General features: G+C 52.7%; 2 protein-coding genes across 15 annotated transcripts in view; both read right to left on the bottom strand.

Annotated features, from left to right (window-relative positions):
• Positions 1-2,523, bottom strand: part of HTT (huntingtin) — a 123,437-nt gene extending 120,914 nt beyond the window's left edge. Inside the window, 1 exon segment of the mRNA XM_032493076.1 lies at positions 2,021-2,523. Within this exon segment, the coding sequence (XP_032348967.1) occupies positions 2,021-2,289 (269 nt within the window). The 5' untranslated portion in view covers positions 2,290-2,523.
• Positions 2,524-12,985: 10,462 nt separating this feature from the next.
• The window catches only part of GRK4 (G protein-coupled receptor kinase 4), a 47,443-nt gene continuing 42,867 nt past the window's right edge, over positions 12,986-17,561 (bottom strand). For 10 of the 14 annotated variants that reach the window (XM_014559765.2, XM_032492957.1, XM_032492960.1 and 7 more), the window contains 4 exons: positions 16,315-16,452; positions 14,632-14,769; positions 14,049-14,183; positions 12,986-13,136 (listed from right to left, as the gene is read on the bottom strand). In XM_014559765.2, coding sequence (XP_014415251.2) covers positions 13,086-13,136; positions 14,049-14,183; positions 14,632-14,769; positions 16,315-16,452 — 462 coding nt within the window. In that variant the 3' untranslated portion in view covers positions 12,986-13,085. Of the gene's footprint in view, positions 13,137-14,048; positions 14,184-14,631; positions 14,770-15,128; positions 15,255-16,314; positions 16,453-17,561 lie in introns of those variants that run through there. The other 4 variants (XM_032492969.1, XM_032492979.1, XR_004324496.1 and 1 more) reach the window with 4 other exon arrangements.

Below are 17,561 nucleotides of genomic sequence, written 5' to 3'. Positions count from 1 at the left end.
GTTACTCAAAATTAACGAATATCTGCTTTTTCAACAGCAAAGTACATAAAAATATGATATTTATGCACTTTATTTAAAATAACTATAATTAAGCCCAAAGCAGTTGATTTCAGAGCATGCTAAGAAAACTTCAAAGTTATTATTCTGAAGTACTTTTGTTTTTAAAAAATTTAATATCTATCTTCATGTATACACAGGTTGTATCTGGTAGGGTGCATGAGGAGGAAGTGTCACAGTGCTTGCCTCTGGGAATGGAGGTAGGTACTCAAGAGCAGGGAGTGGGACGGAGACAATTTAATCACCTCTTCGTAATTTTGGAATTTGTACCAAGCTAATGTATTATTTGTGCAAAAATAATAATTTAGATTTCAAAAGCAAGTCAATCATACATTTCCTTCAAATAAAGTAATGAAACAAAATCTATCTACTTTGTCAAGCCGGCTTTAGAAGGAACCCTCTTTATATCCATATTTTGAAGAGGATAAGCAAATTCAGTTTCTGTCAAATCAGCATAAGAAAGAGCAGACACGTTTTTAGACTGACCAGGTGTCTGAACAAGCAGACAGGGACAGCAGTAAGCCCTTCCCTCCTGCTCAGAGCCCTGCACAGCGCTTCCCACGTTTACACAAGATCCACACAATATGTGACCTTCCGTGACCTCTACCTCCTGAAGAAGCACTACCCGGTAAGTCTGGAATGGGTTATTTAAAAATACACATTTTTCTCTAAGTATCCAGATTTTTCACCTTTTAGAAGACAAAACTTCTAAATTTTGTTCCAACAGATAAGACATCACTCCCCAAATACTCATTTTCTAATTAAACTCTCAGGACACAGCAAGGATCATATCAGAAACAGAGAGAAGAAAACATGACTAAAAGTGACTCAGTCTTAACAGAGTGAGCTTCTTAAAGGGACTGCGCCTTGAAAACTGTCCTCACTAAATGCCGTGCTGGACAAATGCAGATCAGAACTAAAAAGCCCGAGGCCAGAAAGGCCGAACTGCAGCAGCACACCCTAAACTCTGCTGAACACTCAGCACACAAGACTTCAGGGGAAAGTCCTGGGGCCTGTTAGGAGGTGCTACTAATGGTCTCTCTTTTCCTGTTTCAAAAATTTTCCCTGGCACAAACAACAGAGACCTCTAGCTTCCAAACAGTACCGGGACGCGAGCAACAGGAGCCGTCTCCGGGGTCCGCAGACACCCGTGTTCTGGCAAGCCGGACTACAACACTCGTGCAACGCACAGCATTCGCCCCCGGCAATTAACCTCTCCCTCGGCAATACGTCATTTTATTTCCAACTGCAGACAGGTAATAAACTCCAGTCAACTCTTTCTAATAGTTAAGGCAATTTTATTATTTCTCTCTTGTGAATAATAACCCTCTAAATGGTTCACTACTAACTTGGCAACCACAACTCATTCAAGTGCCTGCAAGACCAACTTGAACTGGGACAGGCGGGTCTCTTCCTGACGCTTTAATTCCTGTAGCCACCACTGCGATTCCCGAGCTGAAGGAAGTGCCTTGAGACTGGGCACACAGCCCCGAGTCAGAGGCGGTTTAAAGGGGCCCTCGGTGCAAGACTGTCCATTGGCCCGCGTCCCCGCGCGCCCCCGCCTCCCAGCCCCGACGTCCCGAGGCATGATGTCATCACTCCCCGCATCGCCGCGGCTCCATTCCGGGCTCCCGCGCAGGTCCCGCGCCCCCAGCCCTCCTCCCTCCCGGACAAGGAGGAGGGGGACGGGGAGGGGCCCAGAGGAAGCCAAACGGGACGCGGCCTCGGCTCTGCCGAGTCCTGCTCACAACACAGCCGCGTTCCTTCCCTAACTTCGCAGCCGAGAAAGCACAGGCCTGGGGCCCGGACAGCCTCGGTGCCTTCGGGGGAGGCCGAGGGAGGGACGGGGACCCGCGCAGGGCTGGGGAGGGGCTCGGGGACCGCGGGCGGCCCTGTCGCCGCGCGGTCGGGGTCCGCAGGGACGCGGTCGCCGGGTGGGGACCGGCAGCGGGCCAGCACTCACGGTCGGTGCAGCGGCTCCTCGGCCACGGCCGGGCCGGGCGGCGGCGGCGGCGGTGGCGGCGGCTGCGGCTGAGGCGGCGGCTGCGCCGGCGGTGCTGGCTGAGGGGGCTGAGGCGGCGGCGGCGGCTGTGGCTGCGGCTGCGGCTGCGGCGGCTGCAGCTGTTGCTGCTGCTGCTGCTGCTGCTGCTGCTGCTGCTGCTGCTGCTGCTGCTGCTGTTGGAAGGACTTGAGGGACTCGAAGGCCTTCGCCAGCTTTTCCAGGGTCGCCATGGCGGCCTCCCGCCCCGCGGGGACAGCCCCCGGAGTCGCCGGGCCGACTGGCGGCTCCGGTCAGCAGCGCCGCAATGAATGGAGGTCTGGGCCGCAGGCTGGAGCGGAACCCAGGCACACGGCCATCTTGGGCCCGTCCCGGCAGCCCCCGCGGCCCTGCGTCCCGCGACTGCTCCGCCGGCGGGACGCGGGGCCTGGCCGCGAGATTGACAGCCAGAGGCAGCGGCCTCCGCCAATGGCCAGCCGAGGCGCCGTCCGGCTCACCACCCCTCCGCCCCCGCGCCCGCCCCCTGGGCTTCTGGAGCCGCCGGGGCTGCTGGAACCACCGCGCCCCTCCCGGCGAGGGCGTACGACGCGGGGGTGGGGAGAGAGGGCGGTGTGGGGGCGTGGCACGGCGAAGAGGGCGGGGCGACTTGGGCTTGAGGGTCTGGCGGGCCCCGGAAGCACCTCTCGGCGCGGGGCGCCCTCGGCTGACGCCTAGCTGATGGCAGGGAGGACGGCCCTGGGCTAGGAGCCCAAGACCCCCGCGAGGCGCTTGCCCACCCCCGACGCGGGCGGAGGGCGGGCTCACCGGACAACCCGCCGGGGAGGGAGGGGGAAGTGAGTTCGCCCCGCGCGGAGCCGGAGGACCCTCAGGGCGGAAGCCCAGGTGCGGAGAGGAGAGGGGCCCTGGGGGGCGAGTCTACTGCCGGACGAGGAGCGGAGGGGATTGGGGGAGGCCCTGGGGAAGGCGCCGGCGGTGAGAAGTTGCGTGGTCAGTGCCTGCTCCCGGGGAGGCTGGGCTGGTGCAGCGAGAAGCGGCTTTGACCTCGGAGACGCCCCCCCTCCCCAGGAATGACTAGCCGGCCCAAGGTTGTCCCCTCTAGGGGTGGTCCCGGGCTCCAGAGCCTCAGCACCTGCAGGGGAGGTAGTTGGTGGTGAGCGGCAGAGGAGCAGCTGCACCTCCTGCCGGGCAGGGAGTTGGTGGCCCTCTGAGAAGAGAAACATGCAGTATGTACCATCCAGAGCCCACTCAAGGCAGCGCCCCATTCTGGGCCACAAGCTACATCAGCTAATTTCAGAGCCTGTTGTCCCAAAGCAGACAAGTAAACGGAAGGAAGCATCAGCACAGGAAGCCTTGTCCCCAAGGGGACAGCAGTAGGTTCCCCCTTCAGAGGGAGGACCTCAGAGAAACATGCTGTCAGCCTTGAGGTCCCGGTTCCCTGATGTCAGCAGAGGCCCTTGTCCACAGGCCAGCCCTCATGTGGGACAGGCCACAAGGGCCCAGCTCCAGGCTGCAGGTACTGGAGTAGTAGTAGACTCCAGTACCTGATAAGTCAGTAGACTTCCCAGATGGCCCGTGACCCCCTCCTGCTGTTCAACACCTGTATGGTCTCCTCCCCTTGAGTGTGGATGTCACTGGTGGAAGTAAAATTTATCTTTTAAAGCAGGACACGGAAATGTAAACATAAAACTTTCTGTCATTTGGGTCTCCTCCATCCCTCCCTAATGAGGCGTCACGTTGCGTGGGAGTACCCGCTCCACCAGAAGGGTCAACTTCTTTTCCTTCTTCTGCCGCTGGTGATGTGACTTCCTGAAAGGTTGTCATTCTGTCCCAAGTCTGTAGGGGGTCGTAATGACCGACTTCTCTCTTTGCACATGTATCTTTGGTGAACTTTATGTAAAATGTCAGTATGTCATTTTTATGTACGATCCTTTGTCTCAAAAATGTTTGTGATTGTGCCTTGGACTTCTAACAGGTGGAACAGTTTTCAGAGCTTCTGAGAGCCTGTCTCTGGGGTTATAATCCTCAGTTTGGCTTGAATAAAATTCTCTTTTTGCTTCTTAACTTGATTGTTAATTGAATTTTCATTGACACTCCTAAGCATTTGAGTAGACAAAGGTGGCACCCTGGGACTAAGTTAGAAGAGACTGGGCCTTCTGTCCTGCTGGCTTTCTGCACCCGCTTGCTTTGCATGCTTCTTTGAAGCTGGCAGCCCTGTTGGAGAGGCCCACGTGGCTGACAGTCAGTGAGAAACAGAGACTTTCAGGCCAACAGCCCTGGGAGAACTGAAACCCACCAATATCACATGAGCTTGACACCCTCCCAGTGGAGCTTCAGGGGAGAGGCAGCTGGTACTTGAACGCAGGCTTTCGAGAGACCAGGAAGTGAAGGACCTGATTAAGCTGTGCCAGATCCCTGATCCCCAACAACTGTGAGATCCCGTGGGTGGTTAGGCTGTGACGCGATTGGTTACACAGCAACGGGTAAGTGTGTCAGTTCGCCGGGGCCACCGTAACCAAGTGTCGCAGACTGCGAGGCTCAGACAGCAGGGACTTACCTTCTCGCAGTCCTGGAGACTGGAAGTCCGAGAGCAAGGTGTGGACAGACTGGTTCCCTCTGAGGCCTCACTCCTTGGCTTCTAGAAGGCCATCTTCTCCTGTGTCCTCATATGGTCTTCTGTGGATGTCTGTGTCCTAATTATCTTCTAAGGTCATATTGGATTAGGGCCCACCCTCCTGACCTCATTTTATCTTAATTACATCATTAAAGACCCTCTCTCCAAATACAGTCATGTTCCGAGGTGCTAGGGGTTAGGACTCAACATACGAATTTTCAGGGGACACAACTCCGCCCATGACATTAAGTAGTACAGTTGTCTCCTAATAGCCACTCTGACGTTGTCCAATAATGGGACCTCAGCTTTTATCTGCACACTTTTCCACTTGGTTAAAATACTGCATTTCCCTCCTTCCTTTTAGCTGGCTGTAACCATATGACTAAATAAGTCCTGGCTGACGAGATGTAAGCAGAAGTGATGTGTGTTAGTTGTACAAAGTCTCCTTAAAGGGAAGGACTATACCTGTCTCCCTGCTGCCTGGAATGGGGATATACTGGCTGGCACTTGGGCAGTCATTTTGGATCATGAGGATGAAAGCCACGCCCCAGGATGATGGGGCTGCCGTTCTCACCTGGCCAGCCCACCTCTGGTCTTCTCACAGATGAAAATCTATGAGAGAGAAGTATAATTCCATTTTGTTTGAGCCACTTTTACTTTGGATTATTCTGCTTACATGCTCCTCAACCAAACTCTAACCAGTTCAGAGAGCATGAGTCGTTGAGACCCTATGTGGCCACAACAGATCAGGCTGCTAGGGCTGTGGCAGGACGAAAGTCATCTGCCTGGAGATTACTATAATCCTGACAGGAGATGTTGTAACAAAGCCTAAGTGAAAGGGACTGTCAAGAAGGCAGATTTTTTAAGTTAAGAGAAAAGTTTGGCATAGTCCTAGAGTCATCAAACATCACACAGCTAGGAAAGCAATTTGATCTTTTGTCTCCAAAGCCTTAAAACAGACGTAGTCCCCGAACAGCAAATATACTCCCGGTAATTTACCCTCAGAAAACAATCATCTATGTGTCAGGATGGTCATTCATACAGCAGCATACATGCTGGACAGGAGACTGGCTAAATGAACCATGGTATATCCACATGCAGTTTTTCAAATCCTGTTTTAGAAGAGCATTCATGGCACAGAAAAAGTGTGCAACGCATTAGTAGGTTACACTGCTCTGTAGCATGATTCCCCCCTCTTTTGAGAGAAAAATGACACATAGAAAGAGATCTGATCATCAAGTCTATAGCAGTGACTCTTGGGCAGGGCAGTTACAGGAATTTTATATCTTAATCTGTGTGCTTCTCTGTGGTTTTCAAATCTTCAGCAACGAACTTGTACTATTCAGGGGGAAAAAAATGTAACAAGTTTGGGTGGAGAAATGAAACATCAAAGTCTAGCAGCACGCTTGGGACTGATTCTGCCCAGGAAAAGAGGGAGGCACTTAAAGCGGTCCCCACCCCCACCCCCACAAATGCGGTGCTCTCCCGCTGGGGGGCTGGCACCCGCCCTGAACCCCAAGCCGGGTGGGAGTTCGCGGGGGCTGCGGCCCTGGGCCGGGAAAAGGAAACATGAGCACAAGGAGCAAGATGAATGGGCTGGCAGCTCCTGAGGGCACTCTGGTGGGCCCCTCGCTGGTCCCCAGAGGGCTCCTCCCACGTACTTTAATTCTGCACAAATACACACACACAGTGCAAAAGACACAGACGCAGTAACTTGTTTTGAACAGTCAGCTTCTGTTTAGGTTGACTCCATATGTACTATTCTTACTACTCTTCACTCATTCCTGCATCTCTGCTCTTCCTTCCATCAAGGGTCATTTTCTTCCACCCAGAAAACACTCTTTCGAATTTCTCTTAGAGTGGATCTTCCATTACTGAAATCTCTGTTTCAGTTTATCTGAAAATGTCTTTATTTCACCTTCATTCTTAATGGACTTTCGGTTGGGTGTAGAATCCACGTTGGCAGGTTATTTTCAGTCAGCAGATTAAAGCTTTGGACATCACAGTCTTGTGCTTTCCATACTTGCTGTGGAGAAGTCAGTTGTTGACTTAACGGTTGCCCCTTTGAAGGTAAGTATCTTTTTCTCTCTGGCTGTTGTTAAGATTCTTCCCTCTGCCTTTGGCTCTCTGTAGTTTCCCGTGCTGTGTCTGGGTGTGTAAGGACAGACAAGCGCTTGTCACAGGACGCCCCTGGGGCCTGTTGAGCCATCTGGCCGTCAGCTGCTCAGCGGGAAAGGATGGCCAAGGCCAGTTCAGGAAGCTCAGGATGCAAGTTCCGCTGGTGCAAGATGTCTGGGAACAGAATGCTCTTTTCTCCAGCAAGGCCATTCCACACAGCCTGAAACCTGCCATGGCTGCACAGTTGGCCAAGAGCTCCCTGTTCCCTTCCCATTTCCCTATAAATCCGCAGACTGACTGGGGGCAAGGTCGCTCTCCCGGGGCACTACCTGCGGTGCGGCCGTCTGGGCCTGTAGCTCCCACAGCTCCCACGGGGTGCTGCTTCTGATGAACTTCTGCCTCTGAGTTCCCCCACTGGCTCCAGTTTATACCTGCGCCACGTGCTGTTTATGGTGTTTGTCAACTATCCTGGCTTGGTTTAACAGTAGGGTTTCTTTTAATCTGCTTGGCATTAGTTGGGTTCTGAATGTGTGGATTGATGGCTTTCATGTTTTGGAAACTTCTTAGTCGTTGTCTCAAAATACTGCTTCCGTCCCGTTTCCTTCCCTCTCCCTGGTGCTCTCACCGTGTTCTGTTTTCTTTCTTTCTTCCTCTCATTGCTTCGTTCTGGGTAGTTTCATCTGACTTACCATATTACTTCTCTTTCTAGCTGCTTCTGTTCTGTTGTTAGACTCTGTCTGTTGACCATCCAGTTCTGGACTTCTGTAGTTTCCAGTACTGGAATTTATATCTAACGCTTTCTAAAGTCTGCTATGTCACTTGTCATAGTTCGTTTTCCTGCTGAAGTGTTCCAGCCCGCACGTCCTCCCCTTGAGCCCAGCAAGCATAGCTGTTTGCTCCCAATCTCGTGTATCTTCATTACCTCCGAGGGGAGGGAGTGCTCTGCGTGCTTGCGGTTTCCACTGGTTCTCAATTCACGAGCCTCATCTCGAGTGCTTGTTTATCTTTAATTACATGCCGGGCATTGCATTTGAAAATTATTATAGAAGTAATTTAAAGCTTAAGGTATTTTCTTCCTCCAGGCAAGACTTTTGTTTGCAATGCTTGGGCCACCCATTTTAGAGAGCTGGTTTATTTCTAAGCCAGCCTTATTCTTGGGTGGGCTGAACCCCAAAGTGCAGTGTGAACTGGCTGGGACCCTAATCCTGGCATGTCCCGGGCGTGATTTTTCCCCCCAGCCCCAAGCTTAGCTCAGCCTCTCAGCTGTCTCAGGGCCCCCCGAGCCCCCCAAAGCAGGAGCAGCCCCAGTGTTTGGCTCATTTCTCCAGGTTCCCACCCTCTGCCGGCTTTCAGCCCTGAAACTTGCTGACTTTCTTGATGTTCCTATTTGTCTAGCCTTGTTATTTATTTTCATCAAGGGGGTAGATCTACGTTCTCTGGCCCATCCCTGCTGTGCAGGGAAGTTCCTCCCATAAATACTAAGTACGATGCTCTTGAGAGCAGTCACCTTCTTTTATTCCTGATCTTAACATGAATGCCTCCAGGGTAAACCCTCATCAGGCAAAGATGCTGCCTTCCTGGCTGATAAATGTATTTTATCCATGCTGTAGAAGTATAGATTGATTTACAGTTTGCCCTTGGACAACGCGGTTTGAACTGCACAGGTCCACTTACATGTGGATTTTTTTCCAATACCGCAGTACTACACAATACGTGGTTGGGTGAACCCACGGATGCGGAACCATGGATACGGGGAGCCAACCTCCATATTTGCACACGGGCATGTGCCAATTTTCAACTGTGTGGACCTCAAACCCTGTGTTGTTCAAGGGTCAACTGTATTTTACTGTTTATATATAAAAAAAAGAGTTGAATTTGGTCAAATGCCTTTATGAAAATGATCTTTTATTTTTCCTTTGGACTTTTTAATGTGATTTATTATGTAACTGGATTTCCTGATATTGAAACATTCATGCATTATTAAAATAAACCCATTATTTTGATGTAGTATTTTTTAATGTGTGGTTGGATTCTGTTTGATAGTATTTTATTAAAGGCTTTTGCATTAACGTTCATAGAAGAGACTGGTATACAGTTTTCACATAAGGTCTTGGTAAGATTTTGGTGTCAATTTATACCTGTTTTATAAAAAAGGGTTGAGAAGTTTTCTTCTTTTTCTATGCTCTGGAACACTTAAATCCCATGTGAAATTATCTCTCCCCCCGAAGTTGGCTCACATTCCCTGTCAAATCATCTGAGCCTGGTGCTGTTGTGAAGGGTAGCTCTTTGGCAACTTTCTCTCTTCTCTTGAAGTCAGTCTGTCTAGATTTTCTAGGCCACCTGTGGCTGACTTTGGTAAATTATGTTTTCCTAGAAGTGCACTTCATCCAGGTTTTATGTCTCTTTTCAGAAAGCCGTGCCAAGCACTGTGTGTCTTTAATGATTTCTCCGAGATCTTCGCCCCTTGTCATCTTTTGGTGTATTTGTATTTTCCCCCTTTACCTCCTTAATTGGGTTAGATATTGATGATTGATTGATTGAATGACTGACTGACTGATTTTTAAGAACAAATGTCTATTATTTGAGCTATGATTTTTCTCTTTCATAGCCACGAGTTTCTATTTTGTCCCAATACTTTCTTTCTTCTGCTTTTCTTAAATGCTTTCTTCAATCTTTTTGAGTTAGAGGCTCAATGCCTTTATTTTCCGGCACTCATTGCGTTTTCTCCTTGGGCCCTACTTAGCTGATCCCATACACCAGAAATACAGGTCTTCTTCTTTTTGTTTTCTAGAAGCTCTGCAGTTTTCCATCATACGTCCTCCTTGGCCCAAGAGGACTTCAGTAGAGGCTGTTAAATTTCCCGGTGCCAAGGCCTCTTTGGTTTCTGCTTTTGTTACTGATTTTTAGGTCCACTGCGTTTGTAATCAAATACTCGACTGTATTTACATCTTTTCAGAATTTGTATTAGGGTTTTCTTTGTGACGTAATATACGATCCCTTTTCATGACTGTTCCACAGGTGCTGGAAAGAAGGCGCATTCTCTATCACCAGTGTAGAACGTACAGTCTATAAATGTATCATCTACCCGTCTGTCCGTTCACATGCACACACGTTCCTAAGTTGCGCCTCACTGTGCCCTTTAGGGCTGATCTATCTGGGACTGAGAGCTGGATTAACCCCTCAGCTCTGCTTTGGGAAAGTGATGGCTGCTAACTGGTGCAAAGTTATTTCTGACCACTTCATCTCGTTTAAGAACTGTATCTTCAACATTACAAAGCGCCCTTTCTGCTTGGCCTGGACTCTTCCTTGCCTGACACTGATTGTGACTGCTGCTTTATTTTTGTTTGCATTTTCCTGATACACATTCTCAGTGGTAAATTTTAACCTTCCTCACTCTCTGTTTAAGAGTGTCTCTTGGAAACAGCTCAGAATTGGGTTTTGCCCTGTGCCCTGATCTGAAAACCCTTTCCCTTCCGTTGGTGAGTTGAGACCACTCGCTCTGTTGTACAATGTGTACAGGCCTCCTTGTACTGAATTATTTCACATTATGACCACATATATGCAACCCCCCAGCTGCAGCCCACTTCCTTGCCATGATGCATTTTGACATCTCTCAAGGGAAAAGGGGAGACCTGTATCCAGTCAGTTGGAGTCGAGCTGGTCAGTAATCGGGCAGCTGTACCAAATGAACGGCCAGCGTTCGTGGGTAGGGGCTCCCTGAGGGTGTCCTGGAGTCCTGTCCTTACCCCTGTCTTCAACAGCTTTCAAGGCAACATTCATAATGAGCGAGAAGACACAAGGATCCCATTTTTACGTGACAGATGCTTTTTGCATGATGGGCTCCCCATCCCGACGCCTCCTCAACCACACAGCTGTACCCACAACAGCACAGAGCCCCCCTCTCCCTGTGCCTGCTCTCCCAGAGGGTCGCGGGACCTCCACCGGCAGCTCCTGCACAAGGCCGGGGCCTGCCTTCCTCACACAGTAGGGGTGCAGCACGGATCTGGTGGTGACTTAGTTTGGAGCTCTGTCGTGCTGACTGCTGTCTGCTCTGTCCCCAGGTGTGGCCACCTTCTCTTGTACAACGTTATAACTTTCAAATCGAATTGTCCCATGATTTCAGGTTTTTTTTTAAAACAGCTCTCTTGAAGTATGACATACAAAAAACTGCGCACATTTAACGAATGTATACAATTTGATGAGTTTGGGCAGATGCAACACCTGTGGAACCATCGCCACAGCCAAGATAACAAACACACATTCATCTCTAAAAGCTGCTTTGGGTCTCTCTGGGTTTTGTTTATTTCTTTTGTTGTTGTCAAGATGGTTTCAGTTCCACTGCCAGTGTCCTCATTACTTTTTCAGAAGGAAACAAGGTTTACATTATCAACCCATGCTAGACCTGTGAATGGGAAATAAAATATCAATATAATAAAAATGAAGCACTTTTCCTTTTGGTTAGCTTCTACCCTTAAGTTTTTACTTTAAATACAGGCTAGTATTTAAACTGGTTCAGTTAAATTCATACACCACCTATGGGCTCTTAAACTGTGTGCGGGTGCAGGGAGTAGTGTAAATAGCACACTCACAGCCTGGCGGATGAGGCTGTGCTAGAATGCATGCTGCTCCCACACCCAGATCGCAGCACAAACCTGCCCACCCCTTCTGCGTCCATGCGTCCCGCCTGCCTGAGCCACTGTTGGCTCCTGACTGGCTCCCTACTTCCTGCCACCTCAACTCCATTCTCCTTGCAGCACACTGGGTGCACTCCTGTATGTACAAAAAGCTAAAAAAAAATAGTCCAGTGACTGCCCAGTATACCTTCCTCTAGACTCGGCAGCTCCTAACACCTCATCACACTTGCTTCTCTGCATGTAGACGCCGCCCCCGTCGTTTGGAAGCAGGCTGGAGACCCCACCACGCTCCACCCCTCGATACTGCAGCAGGTGTCTCCAGACCGAGAGCCACAGTGCCACTTACACCTAGCCGGCCAGCGCCGCCTAAAATCCAGCCCCGAGTCAGACACCCGAGTGACCCAAATGCGTTCTCTAAGCTTTGCAAACAAGGATAGGTTGCGTCTCGTGGCCTGCACCTGGTGGCTGTGTCTTTTTAACGTGCAGCCCCCTGTGTGGTTGTCGTTGCTGCCAGTGGTTTTTAAATGGCCCTGACTTCCTTTTTTTTCAGTGGCGGTGCTGGGGATTGAGCCCAAGGCCTTATGGTGCCAGGCATGCGCTCTACCCCTGAAATGTACTCTCCCCCCGACCCTGACCTTCTGAGGAGCCCAGGCCAGTGCCTGTGGAGCACCCTCACTGTGGGCTTGATTGCCTCCTCAGGGTATAATTCAGCTTGTTCCTGTACCCCTTGTATTTTCTGTAACCTGGAAGGTAGGTGTGGGGCTGCGGGGCCACCGGCCACACGTGGCTGCTGAGCACCTGAGATGTAATGAGTCTGAACTGAGCTGTGCTGTGAATACACACCAGATTTCAAACATGGAGTACAAAACAGAGAGGGTAAAATGTCTTATTATGCTTATGCTGATTACATGTAAAAATAACGTGGGGTTATATGGGGTTAAAGAAAGAATTATCAAAAGCAGTTTCTTTTTACTCTAAAACAAATTACACCCATGATGTGTATGTGTTATTGGGCAGCTCTGGCCCAGACTAGATTCTGTCAGACCCTTTAGGTAGAAAGCTTGTGCTGGCGTCAGGCTGCCCTCTGTCTATGGGGCCGCTGTTGTAGAAGCCCTTCCCACACACTCCAGAGTGAGGGTAAGGAGCCCCGCCAGCCCGGCCCTGACCTCAGGGTCCTGGAAACACCCTCCTTCCACAGGTGGACAGGAGGACCAGGAGACGCGCTGCAGTCAGGCAGAATCTTGGTAAGAGGGCGGGGAGCTACCAACAGGAATGTTACTGGGCCAACACCTTCTAACCCAGGGCCAGTTAAAGGGACGCCGACCTGTCCCCCCCCCCCGGAGTAGCCCAGGGGGACACCAGGGGCAAGAAGCAGGACCTCCGGACTGATGCCCCCGCCCACCCCCACCTCTCTGCAGCCGCACGTGGAGCTCCAGCCCCAGCCCAGAGGTGTCCATCCAGGGGGTTTCTGAGCGTCACAGTGGTCCTCAAACAGCCTTTCTTCCGCCTAGCTTTAGTGACAAGACAATTCAGGTATGAATGAAGAAAACTCTACAGACTCATAGGCACATTTTAAGATGTGTCGCACATGTTTATTGCAGCTCACAGATGGGATGAGACCTCGAGCATGTGTTCCCGGGTGAGGGTCCCGCTGCGCGGCGAGCGGTCACCGTTGGGCGGGCAGCTCCTCCTCGCTGGGGTCCGTGCTGATGCAGCCCTGCAACACAGGCCAGAGGCTGGTCAATCCCTTCCTAACACAGCCGGCTTAGCTTGCCTTAGGGGTCCACGAAGACGCCAGGGGAGCTGACTTCACCTCGTGCAGGACGCTGGGCTTGTGCACGGAGGAACAGGAGGGCGCGCCCTGCTCCCCACACACCCCCGCCCGGCGGGCCCCCCTGAGCGGAGTGCGCGAAGCAGCTCCTTCCTCCCCAGCATCTCCTGGTGGCTGCAGGGTCTCTGAGCGCCCCCGGTGTGGACGAGTGCGGATTCACCCTGAGGTGAGGGGTCACTCCCGCCCAAACCCCAGTCCCCATCGGAGACATGGTCACACACGCTGAGAGGCTGTCACCACCCAGGGCCTGAGTTTATACTGAAAAACGGGGGATGAGAATGTCAGTGGACAGCCTCGGCGCAGACCCCTCAGGAGCAGACAGCCCCAGGCGGGATAGCCCGCCTGGCCGCAGACGCGGGGGTGTCTAAGTGTAACGCTGCTGTGGGAAGTCTCCCCAGACCGCTCCTCCACGCTTCAAGGAGGACAGGCTTTCCCTGGGGACGTGGCTAGCGACGCAACAGGCTAAGTCGGGAGTGACAGGTGCTGTTTTATGATTGTTCTACAAGAAGCTGGCTCCGGGCCTAGTTCAAAAGGCTGTGTCACCGGCGGCGCAGCCCAAGCCGTTCCTTCTTTCTGGATCAGAGGGGTTTTCATGCCAACAGCCAGCATCACCGTGAGGATGTTTCTCGCTGGACTTAAAAAGCGCCACTCGGCTCGCTTTTAGATGACGTTAAGTGTCTTGTATGACAAACACCAAAAAAAGAAAGCTGCACAAAGGGAGTTTCACCCTGGTGAAGTATTTTTCTTTTACACATCACATTAAAACCATCATGATAACAACACACTTTCCACCCTTACCCCTCTTGCGAAAAGTCTGTACAAGAAGCTTCTCCTTGGTTTGGGAACTGGTTGTGCCTTCTCTGCTGGATCTAATGTCACGCTTTCCTCACGCTCACTCTCGTTGATGTCCTTGAAACATTCAGACTCGATCATCTGCATGGCAGGAGGGCAGACGGAGACATGGTGGAGGTCCCACAGCCAGCCAGCACCCCGGCACCCCGCTCGGACCCGAACCCTCCTGCCTCCCTACTTCCGCTGCCTCCCAGCCTCTCTGGGTCACGTGGCCCCTGGCAGTCCCCAGAGCGGTCAACTCCCGTGGGAGCCACGGCGCCGGCCAGCCCTGCTCAGGGAGCCCTGCTCAGGGGGCACGGCGGACCCGAGAGGGCCACCTCTGTCCACCTCCTGTGAAGGGACCAGGGCAGCTGCCACACGTAATTTTACCTCCAAGCATGCACGCACACACACGCGCACACACACACAGATTTGCGTGCAAAACAGCTAAAAAGATATTTTAAAGAGGAGGCTGTCCACTCTGCACACACAACGTTTTCTTCCGTTGCTGCTGGAACAGTTACAGGCACTGTGCTGCAGAGGGCAGTACCTCGTTCTGCCAGGGGATGGGGACACACCCAGTGACAAACTGGCTGTAGAAGGCATTGTCGCTGCTGTCCAGGTACACGCCCCTCACTGAGGAGAACTGATCAATGTCCGCGACATCCTTGCAGTAAACCTCGTGTGGCTGTCAGCAAGAACAGAGGCTGCTGATGTGTTGGAAGCCACCCCCGCTTCCGCATCCACGCACACCACACAGGAAGCTGACACACCAGCCCTACCACTGCCTGGCTTGGCCTGGCCTCTCGGGAGCAGCCTCGAATGCTGCCCGTGGGCCTGGCTGCTCCAGCTCACTCACCCTCTGCCCACAAGCCTCCTGAGGCACCCGCCCTTCCCTCTCCCACAGGGACAATGGATCTGAGTGGAGGCCGGGGAAGGGGACGGGCGGACGAGGTGCTCTTGCTGGAACTGACCCCCGCCCCAGCCCACAGCTCCCTCATGCACAGCGCCCGGCCCGGCCATCTGCACAGCTCCCCTGGGACGTACGCGCGCTGAGTGCTGGAGCCCGGGCCTGACGGTGACTGGGATCACCCCCAGCCATGGGGCAGAAGAAGGCCGACAGCAGCTGTCGTTCAGTTAGTCTGTCCCCGCAAGCCGAGGGGCAGGCCAGCCCTGGAGACAGTCCAGGGAGATGGGAGGACTGGGCCCTGTCCTCCCCCCAACCAAACTGCCTAGCATGTCCCCCTCTGACACTCCAGCAATGGGCCCCCATGGGCTCCTCTGGTTAAGTCAGGGGAATCCCAGCACGGCCTGGCACCTCTGCCCCTCGGGGGGGAGATCCAGCATCGCACCTGCTGTCATCTCCCTCCTCAGAGCCGGCTGTGGGGGCCCACCTCCTAGGTCAGGACCCCCAGCAGCCCTAGGGCCTGGGGGCAGGAGGCCTCGGGAAGCCCCGCTGGGGTCTTCCTTGTTCGCAGTTTGTTTTACTTGCATCTCAGCGAGCCCGAGCAGGTCCGAGAATGGCACAGACCCCGCCCACTCATCCTCCTGTGGCTCTGATGCCCAGAGCCTGTGTGGCAGGTGGGAGGCGTTCAAACACATGAACTGCGTGAACGAGTTCCAAGGGCGAAGTGACTACTATAGCACATTCGATATAAAATAAACATAATCTCTCCTGAATTGCACAACTAAAACCATTTAACTGTGCGTCTTCCGTCCGTCCTGTCCTGCAGCACCACCCTGGCTTCACGTCCCTGTAAGGCGCCTGCAGTAAAGCAAGGATGGAGCGCAGGCCGCCCTCCTCACTCGTTCACGCGGTCTGGAGGGGACCCCCACCAGCTCTGACACGGGCCAGGCCCATGCGGGGCCTGGGACTCACGACCACATTTGGGCCGCCCAGCACGCTCAGGAGGAGGCTCCCATGACCACTCCAGGGCCCTTCCCACAGAGCGGGGGGCTCGCGCGACCCGCAGTGGGGAGCCGCAGGCAGGCCAGTGCGGACACGGGAAGGGGCCGTGGGGCACCCCAGGATGGGGTTGGGCGGTGCCGAGGTTTCTGAGCAGGGCAGTGACCTGGCCAGGCTCCACCAGCACGGAAGCGGCCCCAAGCTCTGCCAGGAGGGCTGGAGGACGGCCCGAGGGCGCTGGGAGCTGGGGGAGGATGGAAGGGGACCAGGGTGGCACCAGGTGATTCTGCATCTGCCCGACCCCACTGCCCTGTGGGACACACTTACATCGGGACAGAAAGGGGGTTCTAATGTGTTGGCTTCCAGCCTCTGGAAGTTAATGTCCTTGAACACAGGGTGTCCCTTGACGTCAGCCACTCCCTCGCCCATGCAGCCCAGGCGTTGCTTGGGGTTCTTGGTGAGTAACTGGGGAAGAACAGAAACGGGGGATGAAGGAGAAAATCTCCACAATGACAGCCAAAGACGTGGGGGCAGCTCCATCTAAACAAAGACACTTGAGCTTCAAAGTATCAACCAACCTCATTACTTCAGATTTTACTAACTGAGAGTGTGTGATGCTTCAAAAAGGAGTTGAAACTAGAAGTTTTGCCTCTGAGCTGTCAGCAAATAAAGAGTAGGCTAAGCACATCCTTCAGGAAAGTTTAACCATGTAAAAATTAGGATTTGTTTTTTAAAAGAAACAGAAGCTGCTAGAAACGTCAGAGATACCACTTCCATGCCAAGCTACGCTGTAATCAGAAGTGACTGTAATCTATTAATTAAACAGATCACTAAGGGCCTCAGATGAGGCGAAGACTTAGCAAACCTAGTTCTAAAAACTGTATATTCTTAAGATTAATACAAAATATTTCTTTCAAAGTATTGCTTTCTTATGTATTAACACAGGCAGACCTCAGAGACACTGCAGGGCGGGCCCCAGACCACCGCAGCAACGTGAGGACTGCGGTAAGCGAGTCCCACGAATGTCCTGGTCTCCCAGTGCACTCTTATCCTGCAGTCTATTAAGTGTGCAATAGCACTGTGCCTACAAAAGGCATGTATGTACATGATTAAAAATAGTGCTGCTGGGAAAATAGTGGCTCAACACCGGGTTGTTACATGCCTTCAACATGTAAAACACAGCAAAACGAAGTGTGCCTGCAAGTGCCAACACTTCCAACAGGCCTTCTTCCAGGGCATCAGTCAGAAAGGTCCTTCTCTGCTCAAAGCCACGCAGGAAGGATCCGGACCTACAAACGTGGCCTAAACCAGGGGCTGGGAGGCTGCAGCGGAGGCCACCTCTCACACGCTCAGCCCCGCGAGCGGGCCGCAGCCGGCTGGCAGCCCGGCAGGCGCTGCAGTGGCTTCTGCACCACAGGGGCCAAGAGAGCAGTGCTGGTGACCCGCAGGGCCTAACGGTCCGTTCCTGGGCCTCACGGGGAAGCTGGCTGAGCAGTGGCCCAGCCTTACCACCAGCTCCCACTGCTCTTCTGAGTATCAGTGGAAGCCCCAGGCAGCGGCCAGGGCACAGCCTG

Source organism: Camelus ferus, chromosome 2 (genome assembly GCF_009834535.1).
Source record: "Camelus ferus isolate YT-003-E chromosome 2, BCGSAC_Cfer_1.0, whole genome shotgun sequence".
Classification (NCBI taxonomy): domain Eukaryota; kingdom Metazoa; phylum Chordata; class Mammalia; order Artiodactyla; family Camelidae; genus Camelus; species Camelus ferus.
This window is presented reverse-complemented; position numbering and strand designations above follow the sequence as displayed.